This window comes from Hemicordylus capensis, chromosome 2 (assembly GCF_027244095.1).
Source record: "Hemicordylus capensis ecotype Gifberg chromosome 2, rHemCap1.1.pri, whole genome shotgun sequence".
Classification (NCBI taxonomy): domain Eukaryota; kingdom Metazoa; phylum Chordata; class Lepidosauria; order Squamata; family Cordylidae; genus Hemicordylus; species Hemicordylus capensis.
In genome coordinates, this window is record NC_069658.1 from 90,406,123 (window position 1) to 90,429,786 (window position 23,664).

A 23,664-nucleotide genomic window follows, 5' to 3' on the forward strand; every position below is an offset into this window, starting at 1 on the left:
CACACCAGGCATGCCCAGAATGAGGCACATTGTAGTTGGTGTGGTTAGATGTGCATTGGTGTGGATCAGATCCCAGTCTGTGTAGTTGGACAGACACACCCTTTCCCATCTGGAACAGACCACTTCATTAAAAACGATGCTACTATGTTCTTATCAACAATTTCAAAGGATTCTGAAAACAGTCGAGTCAATCCAGTTTGTGGCATTTCTGTATACAAGATTTCTTCCTGCCAGATTTCTCCTGGATCATTGGTCTGCCAAGGGATAATCATGGGGGACATCTAAGGAAAAGGCAAGGAGACCAAAGTCTCATTGAGTTCAATGGAGTTTAAATGCAGTTAAATGTTTAAAACAACAACCCAATGCACTCTTGTTTGGGAATAAGTCCATTAAATCACTGGAACTTAGCTTGTTTAAACATGTATAGGATTGAACGTCATGTCCTGTGTGGATCACTGTATTGCATTGGTAGTCTGTAATGTTGTGTTCGTGCAATGATTAGTATGATTAGTATGCCCTCATACTGGCTGATGTTCAGAGCAAAGAAGCACTGGTGCAGCTTCCTATCTAGTTGCAGTGGTGCAGTGGCAATTTCTGACATTTTATTCTGACACATTATTCCCCAGGAAGCCCTCTGTGAGACCTAAAAATATGTCCCTGAGGGTTGTGCCGCCCTTGGGTACATATGTATGGGTGCCACAGAGGGCTTCCTAGGAAGGAAAGGGTGCCAAAACTTGACCTTTCCCTTGTATACCAGTGCAGTTAGCTGGGAAGTTCTGTTAGGCTGCTCTCTCACCATACTGAGCATCCTTGCTCAGTATGGCAGCCATCAAGAGCTTCTTTGCAAAGCACAGCAAATTGTTGAGAACAGTTACACACTAAAGACAAATCCCAAGCAAATCAGAAAACACGGCCAAACAATCACTCTTTAACTCTCAGGCGGTAAGTCATGCAATACAACACGGTACGTTTAATGTATAACAACATAATGGAACACTTCAAGAGTACCTAGCAATATACATCCACAACTCAGTTCATATCTACAATCTGAGCACCCTTAAAATGATACTTTTTGTTCAACTAGCGTGTTCATGGATTTAAGCAATTTTTATTTCGTAGCAGTTCATCACTTTATACTGTCCGGTATCTTTTCACAGTTTCAGCATCATCTGTGCACAGAGATGGGAAAAGTCCATGTATTGACTTGTTTCCAAGATTGTTGAATGTAGAATTAAAAAGAATAGGCAAACTGTTCTTTTAACGAGCATTTCTGCCATAGGCATTCGACAGGGAAAGCACAACATGAGGACTCTAGCTACATGCAAGCGACCCTGATTGTAGCACTGAGTGCTAGTCAGTCCTATTGATTTTAAGGGGATTCCGTTCCACTTACATGTGCTCCGGATCTTGCCTCTAGACATGGATTTTCAATCCTTTTGAATGAGACACTAAAGATATTCACACACGCAGCCTAACCTAGACTAGGGCAGCCCAGCCTGGGTTAGGCTGCGTGTATGAAGCACTGTGAGAGCGGTCGCTCCCAGCACTGCCCCCACACCAAGCCTCACTTTTAAACCCCGTGTTTAGCCGAGGTTAATGGAACCTGTGGTTTGCTTAACCTTGGCTGGTGGTTGACTGGCCACCGCACTTGTGCCCCAGGGCATTCTGGGATGCAGGAGGGGGGAGTCTTTCTGCTCCTAGCATTTCTCTTTGCCACAACTTGGGTGTGTGTGTGGTGTAGTGGAGAGGAAGCCGGTGCCCACTCATCTGCCAGGGAAGGCAGGCAAGTTCTTGTCTTCCCCACGTCCACCTGCCCTCCCCAATGAGGTTGTGTGAAAGACCTCACTGTCTGACAAGGGTGCTCCTTGTATACAAAGCTTTTGTAGACTCCCTTTGTCACCATCTGTCACTCTAGTAAAGAATTCTTCAAATAATTCTGGCAAGACATTGCACAAGTCATTCCTTTTCACACCTTTCACTATCTCAAAGAGAACTCCATTTAAGTATAAGAAATGTAGAAAGTGGTTATCGCCCATCTGCAGTCCCCAGACAGAGCAGCTGCAAGGTCAAACGTTGCTTATGAAGTTTTCAGCAGCTGAGGGGGGTGGTTCAGTCAATGAATGTTGAACTGCTGCTGTTGTAAGACAAACAGTAGGCTGCATGGAAAATGTCTGATCAGCTAATTATATACATGATGTTGTCATGCATCCCATTTGGTTCCTTCTTCTATTATGCTGATGTTGTTTCCAAAGGTAGGCTCCCCAGTTGCCATGATGCACAGTCTAATGGAATTGTAAGTCGCTGTGCAGCTGAAAGATAAGCCCCAACTTTTAAAGAATTTGGTGACTGCAGGAGCAGAGTTACAGCATTTATTTCCATTTGTGACAATTGGGATAAACAGGGTAACGCTGCTTCCATAGCTGCCGGTTTTAAAAACGTTGGGGGCTTGTCTTGGGGCTTCACTGCAGTGCCACATGGAGCCTTTATAGAGTTGCCATGCCCCCCGAAATTCCAGGTTTCACCCAGATTTTAAGCATCTCACCCAGATTGCTTAGCCCACTTAGATTCCAGCTTTCTTTCTTTTTTAAAAGCTGAGCTCTAGCCCTTGTAGAAGTGAAGTTATAAAGCAAAATGTGCAGTCACTATTCTGCTCAAAAATTATTTTCAGGCCAATTTACATAATATGCAGATTAGGCACCCAGATTCGGAAAGCCAGAATATGGCAACCCTAGCCTTTATTACTCCGGGACTGTGCGTTGTGTCAAAAATGGGCCATTCCCTGCTATACCAGTGCAGTTAGCTGGGAAATAGTTAGGCTGTTCTTTTGCTACACCAGCATATCTTTGCTCTCTATGCCAGCCAGTGTATGTGGACCCCATTTTCCCCCTCCCCCACTTCCTCCCAACACAAACCATGTAGGGCAGGAACAAATTAGTGAACAGATAGTCACGATAAGAAGGATGTCAATCTTACAACTGAGTGAACAGAAAATATCTACCAGTGGTTTACAACATTGCAATCTGAGTTGGTGCAGTTTCAAGGAGCTTTAACATTCAATGGGATTTGTGAATTTGTAAGGCTTCATTAGCTTGCGAACCACTTCTTTTCTCGCCATCTGACTTTCCCTATGCTATATTTTTGGGCAGACAATGCCATCATGTCGTTCTTTTCCCTTGCTCATGGATGGCCCTTCAGTAACACAGGTCGGATCCATTTTTAAATAACTTTTAAAGAGCATAATAAAATATAGGCCCATTGATTAGAAAAAAAGCATACACATGATATTGTAATTCCACATCACATATTTCAGCTGAACACTAAACTATATTAAATAATAAAAAAGAGATTCCATGACAGTAAACAATTATCACTTTAAAATCAAAACATCAAAGAATAAAATGGAAATTGCTTCTACTCATAACTGCCATGTTTCACTACTTTTACAGGAAGTTTGCATTGATGATTGCAAGGCAGAATACTGGGTTGGTGCAACAGCGAATGTCTTCTCTCCAACACATCTTCCATGAAGTACAGTTCCATATGTCTTAGAAGTATCTGAAGCTTAACTGCTTATGGTACCTTTTAAATCTCCTATATTTCACAGAGTAATGTGGTTATAGCATAAGATAGTGTAAACTCTTGCCATTGTGAAAGATGCCACCACACTGGCATGGCAACCAGAATGTTCCATCCTACTAAATGCTAATTGGTTGCTCGGCAAATCTCAGAATCTGGGAATAAATCCTGCAGTGTGAATCCATTAACAAAATAAAGAGATACACAAGGGGTGGGTGGGTTTGTGGATAATGCACACTGAAAGATTAGAAATAATCTCCCTCTTAACTTTGAACAGGAGTGCAGAGATACACCATTTCGTTGAGCATCTGCAGTGCCTGGTGAACAATAATATTTCATGTGGGCAGCTGACATACATACATACATACATACAAAACATACAGGCTGCTTAAGACTGGATGACTGATCTGCCTCTGAGCTCCTTCTAGCACACTGCCAGAGCAACCATGATGACAAAAAGGGGTTTACAAATATTCTAACTGTTGTGGGACGGGTCAGCTAAACAGTCCAGCTGCTGTGAAGGGAATGAAAGGTCAGCTTGAGTAGGAAAGAAGTCTCAACAGAGTTTATAGACGAGAGAGGGTGTCTGCATAGTAGTCAGGGAGGTAGTCTGAGGAATGGAGGAGGTGGTTGAGAAGAAGGCTGGAGGGAGATGGGGGGAAAACCTCACACAGGACCTCAAGAGTTGCGAGCCTTGCAAGATACTGGTGGGTGAAGATAGGATTTCATGATGTAAAATAACCTGCCATAATGTGTTTCGGCATTGTCGCTCTATTCCATCAAACTGCATCAAGAAAATCCATGTCAAATGTGCCATTTTTCCTTACACAGACATTGAAAGAGCTTTCCTGAGCCAACTCTCTCATGGAACTAAAAAACCGTCCAAAATGGTTTGTGCTAAAAACAGGCACTTGAAATGAACCAAATGCTTAGTGTTTCCCCCTGTGATTTAAGTGCACGAAACCCCACCAAAGCGACTTCTGAAAAGCCACAGAAGAATTTGTGGCTTGCAGAGTTAGCAGACTTCACTTGCAGAAGTTTCCATTATGAAATGAAGATTCATTGGCATTGACTGCAGACGAAGGAACTTTCACCTCAGGGTATGCCTCCTTTGGTTTCTGTGCATTGCTGCTGCTGGACTTGCTTCGACTCTGATCCAGGGAGGGCTGGATGGGCAAAGCCATTGTGGCTTTGGCCTTCACCAGGCAGCCACAAACAAGGTGGAAGAAAGCCCGACGCATTTCTTTGCTTGCTAGAGTGTAGATGATGGGGTTCATGGCTGAATTGAGGACTGCCAAGGCAATGAACCAGTTCTCTTTGTACAAAATGAAACACTCCTTCACTTTGCAGGCCACATCAATCAACAGCAGAATAAACAAGGGAGACCAACAGGCAATGAAAACCCCAACCACAATCACAACTGTCCTAAGCAATGCCATGGACCTCTCCGAATTGCTATGATTCGTGACGTTGCGGCTACTGGACTTCACCAGGATGTAAATGCGAGCATAGAGGATGACAATGGCCACCAGAATGGCAATGAAGATGATAATACAGAAGGCCACATACTTCTTGGAATAGAGGGGCAAAACTGTGGAGCAGTCTGGTAAGTTACCGATACAGTTCCAGCCAAGGATCGGCAAGGCACCTAAGGAAATTGAGATAAGCCAGCATGTTCCAATGAGGAGGAAGACCCTGTACTTTTTATTGGCGTCATATGGCCTCATTTTGATCATAGTCAAGTGTCTCTCAATAGCAATCGCTAATAAGCTGAATGTGGAGGCACCCAAAGCCACAAACATGCTGCCTTCCCGTACAAACCAGACTTTGTATGACAGGGTCATGGTTTTTTCTCCCGACATCAAGATGTTTACTTTGTAAACTATCCCAGCCAAGAGGTCACAGAGGGCTAGGTTGCCGATAAAAAAGTACATGCGATTGTGAAATCTGTTGTTCTTCCAGATGGCAATCAATACCATCAGGTTCTCCAGGATGATGAAACTACAGATAATTAGAAATGCGATGGTAGCGGGGCATATGCCCTTTGTTTGGTTTAACCGGATGAGCTTTCCAGTATAATTGTAATGTAAGGCAATTGTAGGGTCCATTCCTTGTTGCAGAAAGGGAGCAGTGTGTGGTGTGCTAGCCACACTCATGGTTTGGACTGATCTGCTTTTTAAATTAAGAATGTGTCATTCCAATGGTTTTCCACAAGGAGGAGCCCAAGTCACGCCCTTCAGAATATTCTTTTAAGGCTGTCTCCAGCTTCTTCTGTATTGGTTGCAGGTCAGCATCCTTTGACACCAGGACCTTTAAAACAGTAACAAAAAGACAATGTTGCTCAGTAGAATGAAATTCCCTGACTGCTTGTCAAACATATTTAAAACAACATAAGTCACGTTTTGCAAGACACAACATACAAACAAACAGTATGGGATAGTAATAATGGTCTCCTTGATTATTTATTCATGTCCTTGTTTTAGCAAAGTATACAAAATGCGAAGACAGCTCACAAAAAACAACAACCCTATAAAATATTAAAACAATGCACAATATTATAATCACAGACAAAAGCTGGAGAACAGATGCTGCCAATAAAACCATTTTAAAAGATCACCAGGAGCATTTTCAGAGAGCAGGCTTTACTTTACAGGTTTACTGCGAGGCTTTACTGTGAGTTCGAATGGGCCCAAAAAACTGCAGCAAAAAGTGGATTTTTTTTTTAATCCTGGACATAAATTGGGCTATGTTCCAAAGCCTAATGAAAAACTTGGGTTAGGGGTGTGCATGGAACTGGGAAGCCTGATTCGGTTCGAACTGAACTGGACTCAAACCAAACTTGGTCCGGTTGAGTTCTGTGCACGTCGAGCTGAGCCCCAGTTCAGCTTGAGGCTGGGCATGCAAATGGCCAGTGTGCACATGCAGTGGCCTTCAAAATGGCCACCGCGAGCAGGGAGAGGGCTGAAAAGGTCTGTTAATGGGCCAAACTAGCACTAAAAAAACTGGGGGAGTCTGGGGAGGAGTGGGAACCATTGGAGACCCCCTGCGGCAGCACCCCCCTTCTTGGAGGCTGCCAGACCAGATCCAAGTTGTTGTTGTTTTAATTAGAACCTCCAAGCTGGCCCGAGGGGTTCAGATCGAGGTAAAGCCGGACTGAACTGGGCTTCTATTCGACTTGAGGGTGAGCCATCAAACAAGCCTGGTTTGAAGGCAAACCAGCTCGACCTCAAGCTGGTTCACACATCCCTAACCCGGATTGTGTGTGAAGAGCTCCTCAATAGCTCGCAGAGATTTCAGGGTAAATCTGGCCGATATGTGAATGCATATCCTCTATCCCAGAGGAGAGGCAAGCTAAATGCCCCGTCTGGAAATGCTCCAGGAGATAAAAGCACTAGAAGTTAAAATGCCTACTTGAAAAGAGAGATATTCATTTGGCAGTGGAAGGTCAGTAAGGAAGGGGCCAAGTGAGGTGAGTGTTCCTCAGAAGCACATTTTATAATCATGGCACAGCAACCAAGAAGACCATCTCCTATGTTTCAGCCAAGTATACCTTAGAGACCGGTGGCTCTGTTCTCTTCCACAGAAAAGTCCCTGAGTGGAAGATCTATGTCTGGGAGATCTATTGGGCAGGTCTAGAGATGGTAAAAGACACAGGACTGCCATTAAAAACAGCAGCCCTATTCTCCCCATCTGCTTCAGTAATCACATTTACCCCTGCCTTAACATTGTCATGTCCTGGGTTCCATTTCCATCTGAGGTGAGGCTGGTGGGTACTTGGGACAGAGCCTTCTCTGTGGTCATGCCCAGGTTTTAGAACCCCGCCCCCTCTGTGTACTTGCTGACCTCCTCCATCTCTGCTTTCAGGAAAATTGTGAAGGTCTCTTTTGTAGGGTCTATGTTCTGGTGCAGGGAGTATTGTGGAGTTCTCAGGTTTGATCTTGTGTAATCCTTTTTTGCTGTTGAGAATGTTTACATATTTTTGTATACAGTTTAATTAATTTGACTGTGTTGTGCTTACTGTATTTTAATGTTGTTGTGAACTGCCTTAGGTGGCTACTAGGCAGAAAAACCATATGGTCTAAGGCACATGACAGAACCACCTTGCTGAAGTTAAGCAGGTTAAGCCTGGCCAATGCCTAGATGGGAGACTGCCTGAGAATCTCATGTATGTTTCCCTGAACTCTATAATGAACAAAAGACAGTACACCAATGCATTATTTAACTACTGCATGTTCCTCTGCATCCTCCTCCTCCTGCATGTTCCACTGCTGCCTCATCCACAACTACCACCACCTAATCCTCCTGAATGTTGTTCCTCCTCCACCACCTCATCCTCCTGCATCTTCCACCACTGCCTCATCCTCCACCACCACCTCATCCTCCTGCATGTTGTTCCTCTTCCTCCTCCTCCGCCACCTCCTCCTCCTGCATGTTCCACCACTACCTCATCCACCACCACCTAATACTCGCATGTTGTTCCTCTTCCTCCTCCTCCTCCTCCACCACCTTTTCCTGCATGTTCCAACACTGCCTCATCCACCACCACCACCACCACCGAATCCTTCTGCATTCTCCTCCTCCTCCTCCTCCACCACCACTACATCCTCCTGCATTTTCCTCCTCCTCCTCCCCCTCCACCACCACCACATTCTCCTGCATGTTCCACCACTGCCTCGTCCTCCTCCACCACCACCTCACCACCACCACCTTCTCCTGCATGTTCCAGCACTGCCTCGTCCTCCTCCACCACCTCCACTACCACCATATCCTCCTGCATGTTCCACCACTGCCTCATCCTCCTCCACCACCTCCACTACCACCATATCCTCCTGCATGTTCCTTTGCCAATCCTCTTCTTGTCTTTAGAAAAGCAGTAGCACTTGGAGAGCCCCATATAAAATACAGCAATAAGATAGTATTCAAAATCCATTTTAGAACTATTTATTTTTAATGGGAGAAGAATAGAAAGAGACTTAAAAGCATTAACAAGTTACTTGATATATAAGAGACTGCATAGGGCACATCCTAGCCAAAGTTAAGCACTGTCAGGTTCTTTTGATTTCAATGAAATAATAAGCATGTGCTTAAATTTCTCCTATTGTAGTCAATGGATCTAAACACTGGCTGAACTGTGCCCATAATATATAGGAATAAATAGAAAATTTGGATAACTTGGAGAATGGAATTATTTACAACTGTATATCCCCCAAGCGGAGCCTGACACTCTTTCTGAGGCTAGGAACTCTAGCAGGGCGAGGATTTTGCACCTCCATGTCAGCCACCTAGGATATATGTATGGGAACCACTTACAGTCTTCTAATGTCTAACAAGAGTGTTGGCTCCCTGTGCTTTTTGATTTGAACACTCCACCACTTAGTACATATCAAAATATATAGACAGGAAGTGGAGGCAGAGACTGAGCACAAGCTGCCAATCATTTTGAAGAAGCTTCGTAATGTCAAAAGATGACCTGTCATGGCAAAATGTGCCAGTAACTCTACCTGAGTGTTAACAATGAATGATCACCCACAATCCCCACCTTATTCTGATGCCTGCAGAAAGAAAACTACATGACCCTAGTGTGGTGTTGTGGGGGTGTAACTCAATGGTAGAGCATTTTCTCTGTATGCAGAAGGTCCCAGGTTCAATCCCCGGCATCTCCAGTCCAGGTTTCTACCTGGACTATCTACCACTGGTTTCTACCACTATCAGAATACTAAGCTAGATGGACCAAGTGGCTAATTTGCTATAAAATAGCTTCTTGTGTAACCTATGCACTGGAGAGATTTCCCCACCCTAACCCATTGAGGGAGAGAAATCACAAGAAGGGTGTGGAATGGCAGGAACATTTCTGAATGGGGAGAGCTTGAACACCATGAGAACTTCTGTTAGTCTGGCTCCTCTCCCAAATCTGGTTTCTGATTTGAAGTGGAAGTATCAGAAACGTATTGCCCATTCTTCCTATAATCTTGGACCTGCCTTCAGGAGGGCATTGCTTCCCCTTCCCTGGTGTTGGTAGTCACAATAACTGACATGATGAGGGCAAATTTCAATGTCCCATTGAAATTAAAAGGACAACTCCAAGGTTGCACAACTTCAACCCTCCAGCTTTTGTTGGACTACAACTCCCATCATTCTTGACTGTTGGCCACCGTGGCTGGAGATGATGGGAGTTTTAGTCCAACAAGAGCTGTGCAGCCCTGAGTCAGGCATTGCCTAACTTGTTCTTTTAATTTCAGTGAGACTACTTGGAGTAATTGTCCTCATTCTCTTAGCCAATGCTTTTGCATGAACTATGTTGTCTTCAAGTGTATCATTGAACTTTCCCCATATAAATGAAAGGGAGCTATTCACTTACATAGAAGAAAGCAAAGAGTTATCCTTGGGAGGAAGGTTAAACCTGCTTCCTGCCCCTTTGTGACAGGGTGTTCAGAATTAAGCCTGCTCCAAGCTGCAAAGCTCCATTTAGGATTCTGCTCCTTAACATGACTGGAGCACAGCGGAATGCCATTTTCTGTGGGTTCATCCTATGGTGTTCCTGTAATATTTAAAAGCATTCACACACTTCACCACTGAATCAGCATCCCTTCCCCAGAATGCCAATGCTGTGGGAAAGACCCTCATGACGACTGCTGTGGTTGTGGCTTTCTATGAGTTGATACTAGTGCTGTTGAATGAACCCACTGAAAACTATGTCATAGTTAACGAGTGTCATAGTTAATGGGAACCTCTAGTATAGGGACTGCTGGGAAAGTGGGACAGAAAACTGTGAAACAGTTTCTGTATATAAAAATAGATACTCCCATCAGAACATGAAATCACTTAACAGCATAAAAGCAAGCATCAAAACTTATCACTAGGCACTCTGCATAAATATTGGATGGCAGAGATCCTCTTTAAATCCAATGTAATATAAAACATACTACATACATGTGCAAAAATAATACTTCTGTGAAGGGGACAATGGGCTGACAGGCAGACTAACAAAAGATCCACACTTTGAGGTGATTCTCACGACTGCCAAAAAAATGGGCTAAGGGAGCCTAGCCCGCTTTTTGGCGGCTGTGTGCTGCAACGGGAGCTGCGTGGCTCCAAGCAGCAAACCCTGCGAATTCCCCCTCCCCTCAGCCCAGGTTAGCAGAGCGAGTGCTCCGCTAACCCAGGTTTTTTGGTCGTGTGTTGCCATGGCATGGCTCTGTGCTGAGGTAACACATGAGGAGATCCCTGGCCAGGAGGCTGCAAGCAGCCTTCTGGGCTTGGGGGGTCTCTCCAGGATACCCCATGCGCTTGCACAGGGCATCCTGGAACTTCCGGGGGCTGTGGGGCCCCTGACCCCTGCAGCGCCCACCGGCTCCATAACGGAGCTGGCAGTTGTGTGGGCAGCTGATCTGGCCGCCCAGGGCTTCCTACCTGCTCGTCTACAGGGAGAGCTGGCTAAGCCCGCTTTCCCCACAAACTTGTTCCCAGTGAGTCTCACTCATTGTAAGACTCGCCTCTTAGTGAGAAGCACTGGTGCTGCATTGGTGCTGCTTTTACATTCTAGAGTAATGCAGTGGATGTGCTCATGGGTGTGTGTGTGTGTGTGTGTGTGTGTGTGTGTGTATTTTAGTTTATCTCCCCCGAAAGTGCTCTATGCAACCCAGAAGTAGGTCCCTGAGGGTTGTATGGCCACCAGGGAACTACTTCCAGGTTGCTCAAAGCACTTCCTGGAGAAGGGGAGATTGGCAAAAATTGCCTCCCCTGTGCAAAGAGTAGAACTGCATTAATCCACAGTGCAGCAGTACCAGTGCTTCCCGCAAAGTGCCAGTACTTCATTAGTCTGCATGTCAACCATTATTTTCTTGGGAAGGATAACAGCTATCTTAATTGTTTGTTCTCTGAAAAACAACCTGGTGCAGTGAGTCAAGGCTGGTTAAGCAATGGTAGCAGAGATGTACCTAGGTAATTTTGGAACCTGGACCGAAAAACCTTTGGAGGCCCCCCCACCCTCTGCTGCAAGTTAAACATCATCCCCCTACACACACACACACACACACACACACACACACACACACCATGACACAGGCATATTTATGAAAATATGCATTAGCAGAAACATTTAAACATGCAACTTAGCATATTCCCATCCCACATATTTATTTCCCCACAATCTCTAAACCGCCCAGCGCAGGTCACAACCACACTTGGCCACGTGGTGTATCATGGGCCAGCAGCGCAGCACGGTGACCACACCACCCAGGACAGACTAAAGAGGATTTTGGGGCTTCCAAGGGGTGTGGAGGCCCTGGACTTTGGCCCCAAAATCCAGGGGTAAGAGCACCTCTGAATGGTAGGCCAGAATGTTGTAGGGGACAGTGTGTTGGCTTTAGAACAGTGCAACTCATGTTCAAGGAAGCAGATTTAGGCGAGACATTCGGGAGAATTTCCTCACTGCAAGAGCTGTTCAGCAATAGAACATTTTGCCCTCATGCAGAGCTGGGCTCTCCATCTCTGAAGGCTTTCAAGCAGAGGCTGGACAGGCATCCGTCAAGGATGCTGTAGCAGTTTCCTGTGCCAGACAGAGGGCTGGACTAGAAGACCTCCAGGGCCCCTTCCAACCCTAAAATGATATGACTCTATGGAATTCTATTATTCTATGAAATCTCTTTTCTACCCTAAACTCATGGAGTGTTAATATTCCAGTCCCACTGAGGGACTGTTGTGAGGAATAAAATCTGTGTGGGCAGAGCGGCAGCGGGGGTGGTTGGGTTACATGTACCACCTGGAGCTTCTTGGAAGCAGGGTGAAATTAATTACCAAATAATCTAATGATCTCTCTCTCTCTCTCTCTCTCTCTCTCTCTCTCTATATATATATATATATATAGATAGATAGAGAGAGAGAGAGAGAGAGAGAGAGTGTTTAGATTATAAACTATATATTTATATATGTTATAAACATAAATATGCTATATATAAATATTTACAGCATACACATATGCTAAGTAAAATAAATAGATTAATAAATATCTAGCTACAAAATACTAACTGTGCAGCCTCATGGCAGAAAGAACATTCCCCAGTGCTATGCAAAATGACAATTTCACTTAGAAGTTGGACCATCTTCCTTTAAACACAGCAGAAGCCAACCTAACATCCTTCTGATTCTACAGTACTCCACATAGCAACAGAGAAACTTAAACAAATGCAAGACATGATGAACATATTTCAACTTTCCTCCTGCTTTGTGTGAGTGGTCATAAATAGAAGCTGAATCCACAAATGATAATGTTTAGACCAAGGAAAAGCACACAAGGAGAACTCAAAAGCTGGCTTGAGATTTTAGGCCTTTGGGGTTGTATCTACTGACTGATATGATACATACCCCTATGGGCAATGGGAGGCTATTGTTGAGCTGCTGCTGTGGAAATGGAAGCAGCCATGCCTCTGGAAAGGACTCCCATTGTGTTCCCAGAGTCTCTTCCATTCTCTACAAAGGGAGAAATGATGGTACTGCTGGGAGTGCAACTGGTGTCCTCTCCAGTGGCACCACTGCCTCTGTGTTCACAACAGAAGTGGCACAATACCATTGCATTAGGGCTGTGCATCATGATTTTTGGATTTTTCTCATGGAATGTCCCGGCTAACTAGGATTTTAACATATATATAGATAAAGCAAACGTCATACACATTTTATTTATTTAAGAGTTTTTGTGTGATGAAGTAATGTGTATAATTTGTCTAGTGTCTAATGATGGTGCTAAACTTCTAGAACAGATTTAACTTTCAACATAAATGTATGTTCTGCACTTCCACTCTGTTACATCTTTATGGCTGCAAATAATATCTAGATAACAACCGTGGTTTGTGGAATACTGTTTCCTGGGTGAAAGTGTTGTAAATACATGATTATTTGTCTTGGATTGTACGGAGAATGGTTTTGTAATTCTTTTGCAAAGCATGTGCATAAATCTCCCAGACATTATCAACTGATTTCAATTATGGTTTTAACCACATTAACAGAAACCATATTTTGCTGTTTCCTTCTAATTACCTTCAGGCTTCTTTCCATGAAAGCATTCAAGATTTTCATGGTTGCAGTGACTTTTCACTGGCTGACGTCCAAACTTAGGCTTCACTGTCACCTAAGTGGGGGATGGGCAATTTTAAGTCTCTCTGCTTCCGTCTGAAGCTCATTGTGTTTCCCATAAATATGTCCTTGAGGGTCATGCAGTGCTCAAGGACATCTTTTTGGGAGGCACAGTGAGTTTCAGAAGAAACAAGATTGCCCTCCCCCTCGCTTGTGTGACAGCAGAATCTTAGCCTGGATGTTAGCCACTGTTGCACCAGCACAGTGCTGGTCTAGATGTCAGCCACCATTCACACCATCAAAAACTGTGTTCTACCCAGATTTGGGAGCTGTGTGTGCTCCCAAAATTTGGTTGTGTGAAAGTAAGATAGGAGAAAACCTGGGTAGATGTGATTGTGCAGAAGCAAGGTGGGAGGGAAAGCTACCCAGGTTTCCCTCCTATCTTGCTTCCATACAACTGAAAATTGGGAGTACACACAGTCCCCAAACCCAGGCAGAACATAGTTTTTGATTGTGTGAATGACCTCACTGTGGTTCAAAGATCTTTTCAGAACAATACACTGAAGGTCCTTAGAATCAACTCTGTTTTCTAATCAGAAAGTTCTAAGTGGTTTAATCTAGAACTGTTTTGAGGTCCATAACCAGTTTTGAGGTCTTGTTTAGCTAGACCTCTGTCAAAATGAAAGCAAACTTTCATTTTATAGACTGAAGTCATTCATCTTTTTAAAATTCTTTTATAATAATCTAGCTTTCTTTATAAATCAGAAATTTGGGAAATTCAGGAATTGATGTCCACATGAATACCTTTCTTATGATATCATATATAGGACATTTATAAATATATAGGCCATTTAATTATGACATAAAGAACTGATTATAAAAACCATGGCCATCATCCAGACGTTGCACTGACATAATAGAGTTTTCCATCATGTGAAGGGGGCATGGTGTTTTTTTTTTAGCAATCTTCCCTTCTCTATGTGTCTCCCAAAAAAGTGTCCCTGAGGGGATACTCAGGGACATAATTCTGGAAGACATAGGTGGCTGTAAAGAGAAGGAGAGATTGCAAAAAACTGCATGCTCTCTTTAACGACAGAAAACACTTTTGCATTGGCACAATGTTATACCTTTTTAAGAATTGGACTATGTTGAAAAAGAATGTCATGGGTGGAATCACATTACAGAGAGAGACTCTGAAGTGTAAACATATGATGGCACTGGCTACTAACATTTGAAGAGAATTTTTCCTCACAAGGTAGGACAATATTTCTTCTCTCAAGGAAGGAAGGTACCCATGGAGGGCCATTTGTCAAAGGCCCCTGGCACTTGGCACCCTGCATCTAAGTCCTATTTGTTAGCCACACAATGACCTTTACACACCTGAAGGTGGTTCTAGAGAGTCCAGTAGTATTGTACAATAAGCCAAAAAAACCAACTGTAGGACCTACAGCATGGAAACAGTTTGCTACTCTTTCTAGGGACAAGCCTTCTAGCCAATAGGAATCCATGATGATGCTCACACAAATCATGTGGTTCCACAGGAGATGAGCTATCAAACAGCTGCAGGATTGCCCCAGGTCAGACGATGAGACATCTAGTAGCAATAGCAATAGCAATAGCACTTACATTTATATACCGCTTTATAGCCGAAGCTCTCTAAGCGGTTTGCAATGATTTAGCATATTGCCCCCAACATTCTGGGTACTCATTTTACCGACCTCAGAAGGATGGAAGGCTGAGTCAACCTTGAGCCCCTGGTCAGGATCGAACTTGTAACCTTCTGGTTACAGGGCGGCAGTTTTACCACTGCGCCACCAGGGGCTCAAGGTTGATGGATCCAGTGTAGCTATCATACAATCTTGATGAAGAAACTGTGAGGCAATATTATACTGTTATTTATGGCAGTGAAGTAGGCTATGTCACGTCCAACTCTTCTGGAACAAGTTGAAAGGTTTTCAACTTCCAGAGCTCTTTTCAACAACTTGCATTGTTCAAATCCTTCAAACCCTCCAGGGAATCAAGAAGGAGGACAATCCCCATCAATGCTTTGCATAATCTGTGGGACTCTATGAGCTCTTTCTCACGATTACGTGAGAGGGCCACTGGGTGGGCAGCGGGGAAGGCTATGTGAACTTACCTTCCCCACAGATGATCATCAAGTACTTGCTGAGCGCAACATCGCATGCCCAGACAGTCACCAGCTGCCTCTGTCAGCGTGGAGGTTTGGGGGCTAGGATGCATCATCCTGGCCCTCGGAAATCCCATAATGCACTGCCTGAGTGTGCAGTGCATTTTGCGTATCCTCACAGAGACGGGCAGGTGCCCGTCACTGCTACCGCACCAGCTGCAAGCAGCCAGTGAGGACAGACAATTTTAAAAATGGGGCTAAGGGGGCGCTTTCTCCCTTAACCCCATTTTAGAGGCAGGCTCCACAGGCAGGCCACCGGCAGCCACTTGCCTCCCCGCTGCTGCTCATGCGCAGCCAAGACCAGGCTTGGCTGCCTTAGGCTGGTCTTGTCTGCACATAAGAACAGCCTCTGCAACTATGCTTTATGATGAGAGCAAATATCTTGTAATGATACAGGATGATATGTATGTTTCAATACTGTATAGTCAGTGGGCTGGTTTCTAGTTTGCATAAACATCTAAAGCCCTATTCAGACATTAGGGCAGTCCACACGATCATACTTAGGGCAGAAGAAGCCTCCTACCCTAATTTGGGAGCTGTCCACACTCCTCTTTGCTGATCATCTGTCAGTGAAAACCAAACTTGGAGGAGGGAGCCCTCCAACCCAGCTGCTGCTTAGCACATGAACACGGACAGCACCTTTGATCTTGGTTTTTACTGACAGATGATTGGCAAATAGGAGCACACACCACTCTCGAATTAATTATTATTGTGCCAACTGCCCTAGTATGTTGTAGGAGTGTCTAGATGTCTGTGTGAATGCCTGTACCTGTGTTCATTGTAAAAGACATAATGTAAATAACTACCTATGTACAGATCTGAACCTGTGGACATTGTACACTCAAGCCCCATGCAGACATTTACAGGGAAAACAGCACTCACACTTAGAGTGCTGAAAGTGGGTAGGAAGTCCTGCCCCAGTGCAGGATGGGAGCAGGAGCTCCAGTTGATACAGCTGCCCAGGAGCAGGACTGAAAAGGAACCAGGGATCCTGCTCCCAGGGCCTGCTGGGCATAAGAACAGCCCTGCTGGATCAGACACAAGGACCATCTAGTCCAGCATCCTGTTTCACACAGTGGCCCACCAAGCAAGAGGTATGTGCCTGCCCTCTCTCCTGCTGCTACTCCCCTGCAACTGGTATTGAGAGGCATCATGCCTCTGAGGCTGGAGATGGCCCACAGCCAGCCACCAGACTAGTAGCCATTGATAGACCTGCCCTCCATGAATTTCTCAAAGCCCCTTTTAAAGCCATCAAAACTAGTGGCCATCACCACATCCCATGGCAAGGAATTCCATAGATTAATTATGCGCTGTGTGAAAAAGTCCTATCCTGGTGCTGTCACTCACTCCTTTTCTCTAGTTGTTCATGGTTACAGCAATGTTTGTGAGGAAAGGACACACCCTAACCAGAATGTCCGCCATTCTCATGATCGGCAGCCTTGGGCACATCCCTTTTCGCACAAACACCGCTGCAACCAGGAGCAGCTAGAGAGAAGGGGTGAGTGACAGCACTGTGGTAAGACTTCTTCTTACATGCTTTTGTTGCTGTAAGCATGAATGCTGCTTGGCTTACTAACAGCTGAAGAAGGCTTCATTGTACAAGTGTTGAACATAATGTATGGAGAGGGTTTCACTCAGCAGTGAAAGAGCTGTGTACTAAGTAGCATTTGCATGGCTCTTAAGCTATCTCTGCAATACAAGCATTCACAAAATGTAAACATTGGAAATGGCCTGTCAGTATGGGAGGATTAAACCCGCACCGGAACATATAGCGCTCTCCCTTCAAGAAATGGACAGCTAAAGCAGATAAGTGCAATGTCTGCCCATTCACTATCAATAGAGAGCTGAACAGCTTGCTGAACAAGAGAGATAAAGATAACTAGAAGATGGAATAGTTCAATCTCCTTTACTAATACACACAATCTAACAGGACAGCTCATGTCATACCAGACACAGTGTGCCACAAGAAGACGTGAGAAGGGTGCCACACTGAAATGCCGATATCAGGCATGTCTAGCTCAGGCTCCTCATCTGTTGCTGGGACTACAGCTCCCATAACCATCACTGCCCTGAACACACAGCAGGACTCTGGATCACTAAATATTGCAGAGGTGCTATGCATGCTGTGCCCGGGTACCGTTAATGGGATGTCAGCCATTACAAATACAAAAACAAAAGGCAGCATAATTTTTCTTAACAGCAGATTATAAAACACAGGAAACCCATTCCGCAGATTAAAACCATACAATAAAAAGGCTTTGTGAAATAAAAAGGTTTTCAACTTCCACATAAATATGGTCAGCACAGCAGACAACTATGAGGTCATTCCATCAAAAACTGTGTTCTACCTGGGTTTGGGAGCTGTGTGTGCTCCCAGTTTTCAGTTGTGTGGCAGCAAGGTAGGAGGAAAACCTGGATAGAAGTGATTGTGCAGAAGCAAGGTGGGAGGAAAAACTACCCAGGTTTTCCTCCTACCTTGCTTCCACACAATCACGTTTACCCAGCTCTCTCTCTTACCTTTCTTCTACACAACCAAAAATTGGGAGCACACACAGCTCTGTTAACCTCATTTCCCTGATTGTGTGCCAGTGCCGGCTGCTTGCAGCCAGTGCTGAAGCCCTTATGGGCACCCACCCAACGCTGGGGGGACCCCCATAATGCACCACACACTCGCATGGTGCTTTATGGGATTCCTGGGGGTCAGGATGACGCATCCCGGCCCCCACACCTCCGTGTTCTCTGAGGCAGCGGCGGACTGTCTGGGCATGCAATCCATGCACCCAGATGGCCCTCGGAGATCGTGTGTGAGGAAAGCAGGCTTCTTCAGCCTTCCCCGCAGCCTGCCCACCTGGTCGTGAGAATGACCTCTATGTTTTTGCCTAACTGAGCAAAGAGGCACCTTTTACAGTGGCAATTCTTTTATATTTAGCAGGGGAAGAGCAAGTCTCCCTCTCCAGCCCCAGCACAGCATCCCTCCAGTGATTGTTGAAGGTGTCTACCTTATGTTTCTTTTTAGATTGTGAGCCTTTGGGGACACGAAGTCATCTTTAGTTATTACTATTTTCCCATGTAAACCACTTTGAGAACTTTCGTTGAAAAGCGGTATATAAATATTCATAGTAGTAATAGTTGTTAAGTTTGTTCCCATGTATGATGAAGATGGGACACACAGAGATTATGAGTCTACATCAACATTCTGAGCAACATCAACATTAATTTTCTGGAGCTCTTCAAGAAAGTAATAAATGTAAACTAGGCTAAGAAGATTAAGAAGGTTATACCATATCAGGCAATTCCTATATCACAATTCAATGCCACTGGGATGCAGAGTGTGATCAGTCACGTGCAGTGTTGTCCAGGTTTTGTGGCACGGGCAATAAATTAATGGACACAGGTGAAGGAGCAAATTGGGTTATCAGATCCTTTATTCTAGCACTGATTATTTTAACCTATAACTAAAACAAGATGTGAACATGATAGCACGTATTTGAAGACACACCCCTTATTTTAAAGGCCCACCTCTTTTTCCATTATACCTGCTATAATACTTTATGGGTGTCCTTTATTTTCACACATTGCACTTTCAGGGATCAGAATGGATGTTTCTGATTCCAGAAACCACAGCACCCGGTTTATGAAATCTAGACTACTTTCAAACCCTCAAAATTACTTTTGCCTTTCCCCCATGGTCCAAAGTTTTATCCCCTTCCCCAAATTTTCTTCATTCAAGAGCCACTTCTCAATTTTTTAAGATGATGAAGTAATCATGAATGGGTTTTAACGGCTTTCTGCAACTTCCCATAGGGAAGATGCATGAGGTGCCTGCTCACATGGTAACCTGGAAGTACAAAACGAAGATGCAAGAGTCACACATCCTTGTAGTCATTCTTCTGGTAACAAGCACAATGGCTTTCAGCTGGTTTGAACAATATATCCAAACTGACCCTTGTCTACACACAATTGGTGACACGAATGCACATGGCCTGCTCCCCTTCCCAGTAGGACTTCCCAGTTTTTACAATCATGAACTGCCCCCACACATAATTTAAATGTTAGGTAGTCTTTAAACGGTGTGTGAGTGGCATGGTTTAGATGAACTGCCCTGCCACATGATTATGAAAACTGGAAAGGGGTGTCAGAAGGCACGCTCACATCCGTAATCACATGTAGATGGGGGCCAGTTCAGATGTATCATCCTTCCCCATCAGCACAGGGATGGGTTTTAAGCTGCAGGTTGGGCAGTGAGGGAGGGCGTGGGGAGATGGTGCTGGTCCCGTCCTCTGACATGCATGTCCGATTCTCCCCATCACCTAACATCAGTGTCAGGAGGCACTTCCACACTCTATGGGGATTGCAATAACTCTTGCTAGTCCAAACACCAGAGTAAATACTAGCAGGGATAGTCACAGCCAAAAAGAGTCATTATTGTGGCTTTTATTTTATAGTCACAGCCAAATGATTGAGCACATGGCTTTCAGAAGGCCCTAGGTTTATCTCTGGCATTTCCAGGTAGCGCTGGGAAATACATTCGGGAAATAAGTTTCCAGGTAGGGCTGGGAAACTCTGAAAGCCTGGGGAGTCACAGCTGATCAGTGTAGACAATACTGATTAGATGGATTAATGGTTTGACTCAGTATAAGGCAACTTCCGATGTGTATTGTTGTGGAGGGGCTATAGGGCAATGGTAAACTACACAGGTTGCATCCAGAAGGTCCCTGGCATCTCCAAGTCGGGCAAGGAATACTTCAGAAGAGCCACTGACCGCTGCTGTGGACAACACTGACTTAGGTGGACGAGGGGTCTGATTCAGTAGAGGACAGCTTGGTATATAAATCACACAGCTTTGATGATCACTCTTTCTTGGGGACCTTTTGCTTCTTTTTGTGGTTCAGCACTACAGCCCAAAACCAGCCACAGGAAGTGATTTGAAGCCCCATCACACAATAACTGGTATAATGGAACATGTCCTATCCCAGCCTTTCAAAGGGAATTCTTTAGCATCACATCTTAAACTCAGCTTCCACTTGGAAATCATTTCTTGGAGGAGCCAGTCCCACGGGGCACCCTATCTTTATTCCAAGGTCAGCCCCACTGTTTAGGACTGCAGCTTAAGTGGTTCGGGCCACAAGCATAGATGCGATCCAACTCGGAAGGGCAAGTCCCCAAAGGGAGAGGATAGAAGCGGAAGAAACGGGGGCCGCTGGCGTGGGAAGGCGCCTGTTCATCACCCACCCCGTTTTCGCTTCTGTTCTCACGCCAGATCAGCAACCATCAGCACCACTACCTCCTCCGAAGTCTCCGAGCAGATTTGTCCAAAGCAACGGAAAACTTGGGAGATCTGCAGGGCGCGTGTTCTTCCTGGTGCTCCTGCTCCAAACTTTTACAATGGAAGTGGAAGGGAGTACTAAAATGACTGAAACAAGTTGGGGGCTGGCGGAGAAGCGGGGGTCATTTTGGCATCGCAGGGAGAAGAGAGTGACTCTCCTCCTCCTAGGCCTCTTGTTGCAATCAAGACCCCCCTGTCCCTCCTTCCCCGACAAAACACCCTCCTGATCTCCAGCGGTTTGTCTTAATTAGGGTCAGGGGCTGCCGCCATGCAAACGCCACCGCAGCAGCGTCTCGTGTCGTTAGTCTCGCCTCCAGCCGCGGCCAAGAAGGGGCTTCAGCCTCTCTCCCCCCACCCCACGCGAGACACCTCCGATCCGCTCACCTCGGGCTCTGGCGGCTCCTCCTTGCCCCATCCTGGCTTTTTATTCGGGCATCAGGCGCTGCGCTCCGCCGAGGGCCACTCTCGCCACTTCCCGGCTTCCAAATTCCCGCCAGCAGCCCAACTCCGATTGATCCCGTCTGTCGGCAGCGGCTCCTGCCAGAGCTCCAGAGTGCTGCTGTCCCGAGGACGCTCAGCAAACTTTCAAGGCAGCCGGCGGCTGCTGTTCCTGCCTGCCGCCGCCTCCGCGTCCCGGCGCTCCTCCTCCTCGTCCCCTCCGAGAGCGCCCCCAGGACAGACCCTCGTTCCCACACGCCACCCCCGTCCCTGCCCGCTCCTTGCTGGGCTCCTTCGGCATCCCGGCGCCTGTGATCCGCAGTCCTTTCCTCTTCCAACACCTCCCCGCCCACACGTCACATCTCAGCCCTCCCCGGCAGCAGCCCTCCGTTTTGCCTCCTTGCCACCCGGCTTGATTTCACTTGCAGGGAAGGCTGCAGTCCTCTGGGCACTTGCGATCAGCAGGGCTTATTCGCCCGCGAACAGGGATGCTTGCTTGTATTTCAATCCATCCATCCATTTATAGCTTTCTAGTCAGCTTTCTTTTGAGAGAGGGCCTCCAAGCGGCTTACAAATGTAAAACACGAACGTACAATAAATCGACCGCAAACCTCAAAGAAAACCAGCAGACAAGACAACAAAGGTTGCAATTAAAGACCCAGCTTAAAGACAATGGCACGCATCTCCAGTACTACTAAAGCCTTTGAGGATACCAGGATAGGGTTTGCGCTGCAAAGATGCTGCCTCTTCCTCTGCCAGTTTTCAGCGAAAGCTTCACAAAGCAGTTTTACCTTTAAAAAAAAAAATCATAGCAAGAGGGCCTTATACGTGTTCTGCAGCATCATGTGTGAGGACAAGTCTCGACTCGAAGTCTTATCAAAAACTATAGGAAGGCTAGGTTGGCTAAGGAGTTTTCCAGGGTACCCTTTTGCTCAGGGGCGTAGCAAGGTTGGAGTGGGCCCAGAGACAAGATTTTAAAATGGGGCCCCCCCACTCAAAGTCCAGGGCCTCCGCACACCCCAGGCCCCCAAGGATTTAAGTCTGATATTCCAAAATAAGTATGCTGCCTGGAAATACATTTCACTGAATACACACACGCACACGTCACAATATATAGTGATATACATTGAGTACTATATATTTGTGCTACTTTTAATGCCTAGAACACACTAGAAACACTAATTATTAAAATGGGCCCCTTGCTGCAGATTAGCCAAGGAGACTTTCAACCATGCAGGGTGAGCCTATGTTTGTTTTCTCAGAATTCTGAACAAATTCAGTCAAGTTCGATTGCAGAAGGTTTTTCACAGGAGGCTTTTAAAGCCCTTAACACACATCTCCTCTGGAATAGAGGTGCTGCATTCACATGTTGGCCAGATTTACCCTGAAGTCCCTGCAAGTTATTGGGGAGCAGTTCACACACAAGAAAAATAAAATAAAATAAAAGCAGAAGACATGCTTCACAGTTCTCACTCAGACCTTCTGGGTTGCAAAACAACTTGAACATAAGTGCATTTATAAATGAATGAATAAAATAAATATAATACTGTTTCTTCCAGAAGTTTTTGTAATTTTCTGCCATGAAACAAGCCACTTATAGGACTTTTTAGATAGTTTTTTTTAAGCCAGCAAATTTTCCAAGCCGTTTAAAAATAAATATTCAGAGACTTCTCAGTCCCTCCCCCCCATATCAAAGCCCTATGGCAAGCAGATCCCTATATATCCGGGTGTGGGGGTGTGTGGGGAAGGTAACCACAAAAAGGAGTTCACACTCTACCTGGCAGCAGGGGGTCTTCTGCTGCAGAGAACACTCTGGCTGCCTCCTCCTTCCTGGCTGGCTTGGGCCCTACTGGAGTTCAGGCTTCACAGAGGCCTACACCAGACCTCCGTGGAAGCCCCGCCCACCCACCGATCAGCTGAGAGGCGGGAGAAAAGGAGCTCTTTGCAGCCTGTCTGCTGCTCCATTGCCGGCCAGGAGAAGAAGCTGGAGAGACGGCGAACAGGGCAAGTGGCTGAGGAGCCTTGGGGCTGGGCAGGGGGCAATGGGGAGTCACGTGAGGTGCCTCTG

General features: G+C 45.5%; 1 protein-coding gene across 2 annotated transcripts; it reads right to left on the reverse strand.

The window, feature by feature from the left end:
- Positions 1-942: 942 nt before the first annotated feature.
- S1PR3 (sphingosine-1-phosphate receptor 3) lies at positions 943-23,456 on the reverse strand. 2 transcript variants are annotated; one of them, XM_053287946.1, is made up of 3 exons: positions 23,374-23,429; positions 21,543-22,387; positions 943-5,886 (listed from the first exon to the last, which is right to left on the reverse strand). In XM_053287946.1, exon 3 carries the CDS (start codon positions 5,730-5,732, stop codon positions 4,602-4,604), a length of 1,131 nt encoding a protein of 376 aa, XP_053143921.1. In that variant the 5' UTR covers positions 5,733-5,886; positions 21,543-22,387; positions 23,374-23,429; the 3' UTR covers positions 943-4,601. The 2 variants fall into 2 exon arrangements, with proteins under 2 accessions (XP_053143921.1, XP_053143922.1); XM_053287947.1 differs by lacking the exon at positions 21,543-22,387 and having other exon boundaries at positions 23,374-23,456.
- Between the last annotated feature and the right edge of the window lie 208 nt (positions 23,457-23,664).